Source organism: Sphaeroforma arctica (assembly GCF_001186125.1).
Source record: "Sphaeroforma arctica JP610 unplaced genomic scaffold supercont1.3575, whole genome shotgun sequence".
NCBI lineage: Eukaryota > Ichthyosporea > Ichthyophonida > Sphaeroforma > Sphaeroforma arctica.
The window spans coordinates 1-2,894 of NW_014036983.1; the positions used below are offsets into that span (position 1 = coordinate 1).

At 39.5% G+C, this 2,894-nt stretch overlaps 1 protein-coding gene across 1 annotated transcript; it reads right to left on the minus strand.

Moving 5' to 3' along the window:
* Window positions 1-76: 76 nt before the first annotated feature.
* Window positions 77-1,495, minus strand: SARC_13670 (hypothetical protein). The gene has a single exon (XM_014292200.1). The coding sequence runs from the start codon at window positions 530-532 to the stop codon at window positions 80-82; it is 453 nt and encodes a 150-aa protein (XP_014147675.1). The 5' UTR covers window positions 533-1,495; the 3' UTR covers window positions 77-79.
* Window positions 1,496-2,894: the final 1,399 nt, after the last annotated feature.

A 2,894-nucleotide genomic window follows, 5' to 3' on the forward strand; every position in this document is an offset into this window, starting at 1 on the left:
GTATGTATGTATGTATATATATAAATGCATGATAAGTGGTCTTCAGTGCTTAGTCAACTATCGTTTACATTGATGTGATTCATTCACCAATAGTGTCAATGCATCGGCGTCTCTTGAAAACATTGCGAGTCACCGCGATCTCCTCCGAATCATCCATTTCGACGATTTCGATAGTCTTCTTGCTCATCTGCGATATCTTTGATTCGAGAAAGTTGTAGAGCTTGATTTTCATATTATTCAGGTGCTCGATGTATTGATCTCTATCCTTGGTCTGAACAAAAGTGAGATTGTCGGTTTTAAATTTCACCTCGTCATGAAGCTTGTAAATGATAGTGGGCTCAATGGTAGCGAGCTCTTCCTTTGTATCTTTCAGACCCTTCTTGACAGCGGCCATATCAGACGATTTGTGCGATATCACAGTGTACAGATTCGACTTTTGTGTTTTCAATCTCTTTATTTCCTTTTTCAAATCCTGCGAAAGAAAATATGCCCGGTGTGTGGCTTGCAGCTGTTCAAGGTACTGATCTCTCATACGATTCAACACATTTTCTTGAACTCGAATTTAATTCTCACGGGCGTTGACTTTTGGTACCAGCAAACTATGAAAATAGATTACTATTTGTTGCATGTCATTTACAACTTGAGAACTTCTCACCACCTTGAAATAGAATTGCTTTTGATCGCCTTCTCAAGTATAGGCAGATACTTTCGTGTTGCATCAGGGGTTGCGGGGTTATATTGTGACTGAACGTTGATTGGTACTGCCATTGCGGCATTAATCCATTGTCTAAGCTCGGGTTTTTTGCCCAACTCGAAAGGAAGATCGTTCTTGGCTACAAAAAAACTCAGTATAAATCAGCTAGCCTTGTTGAGGCAGTGTATCTCAGCTGTGGTTGTTTGCTACATTAACCAAATTTCCAATACAACTCTGCTGATGGCCTTTCTTGGCCTTTTTTTTCGACCCCTTTAGATACTAGTTTACTAACGTCGGCGTATCATTGTTTGGCGTGCTTCTTCTCATAGTGTATTACAGTATTATTAGCATTCTTGCGATTAAATTTTAGTGCCGTCGCAATACCCACAGGTAGCTTTGTTACAAACGTCACCGTCAACTTTCAACTTTGTGGCTGCGAAATTCAGTTTCCGTTCTTTTGTTGTCCCTCGATAAAGTTTTAAACAGCTATACTGACTTGCGCCCTCAATAGCATCAATGTTAATCGGCTGCACCTTCTTGATAGTTGATCGCACATACTCCGAGTTAGACATAGCCATACCCTTTTGAAAATGGGTGCTGGTGTCAGTATCCGTAGCTGTCGTTCGCCCAGTGTCATCACTATTCTCCGCCATACTAACCTACACTTTTACACTTCTACGCCCAATGCACCAATCAATTAGCTATATAAAAAGTACTGAGAAAACGATTGCATGTTGTAGCAAGTATATAATACACACACACAAAAAGAGTACATCATAAAGGCCAAGGTGCATCATACCCTGAGACCTCAGTCCCTCACACGCGATGAAAATAAGTACCGGTTTTTAAAATTTCTTCAGATCGGTATATATGATTCTTACTAAGCTCTTAAAAAACATTCTTGAAGATGTCGGTATACATGGTTTTTTACATGTTCGTAACCTGCCTTAATTCTTCTTCCTAAATTAAGATATGGAATACTCCTTAAAGGTCCAAAAACGGAGCTTGATACTTCTTAATTCCAAATTCTCAATTTGCTCACCATGCATAAATTTTAAATTTTATTTCTTACGAAAATTACGGCAATTTTTTGTGTAAATTGTTTTCTTATGGTCAGTGTGATACCAAACGATATGAGAGGATTTGAAAAATTTGAGTAGAGTAGCGGACCTGATAAATTGTTAGACTGTCAATTATGAGAGCTTGGAAGAAGTACTTTATTGTGGTGCCTGCTCAAGGCATTTATACTAAGAATTATTTCCGTCATGACTAATTCATGAACAGGGGAAAAAACCCCCTATTAAGGAAAACCCCATTTATATTTTATGTTGTATTTTTTGTTGTCCAATACAAGCTCCCGTATGATTTTAGTACGCTTATATCGGACCTTCATTGGTGACCCGATAATAATTTGTCATTTGCTCGAACATATACAAATTACCAGCACTATCTGCGTATATATATACAATCATCTCGTAGATTGTGGACATCAAGCAGAGCTTACTTGGAGCGCGACCACTTTTATTCTGCTTCGCCCAGAAAGTCCAAAATTACTCCTCAAGTTTTCCATGAAAACCGATGTGGACTTTAATAGCTGAGGTCAATTGACTAATAACAAAATGCGCAATAGACTAAAAGTTTAAGTTAGCTTTTTAAGTCCAGCTATAAATTATTAGTAACTATAAAGTAACTAGTGAAAGTCTGAGGCCTTAGCCATGGGTTCGCATTTTTCTTCTTCTTCGATTTTTCGTTCTTATTTTTCATTCGGAATGGATGATTTTTTTAATTTGATCCCTGCTGGCTCAGTACTGTGTATCGTTTAAAAAGTGGAGTATTAAGCCATTTTAGGTGCTTTTGGTCTACACAAAGATTGAATATGTTCTCTGCAGTAGCGACTTAAACAAGTCGAACCACGGGGCCCGGGGAACCCAAAACAAACACACCGTGGCTGAGGCACCCTCCGCCTTGATCTTCCGTAGCATCCTCTGGATATGTTGCCATGGTATGTTCATCCAACCGTTGATCCTAGACCAATCATGTGCAAATGTGCCCTCCTGAGCGTCGTCTGTCCAGAATCGTTCGAGCTGAGCATCGGTAGGTGTAGCAAACACATCAACATCATTCGGCCCGAATATTCGTTGCGCCTGCTCGAAGTAACTCGGGAATAGCTTCCAACACTCCACGTACATGATCTCTGGCA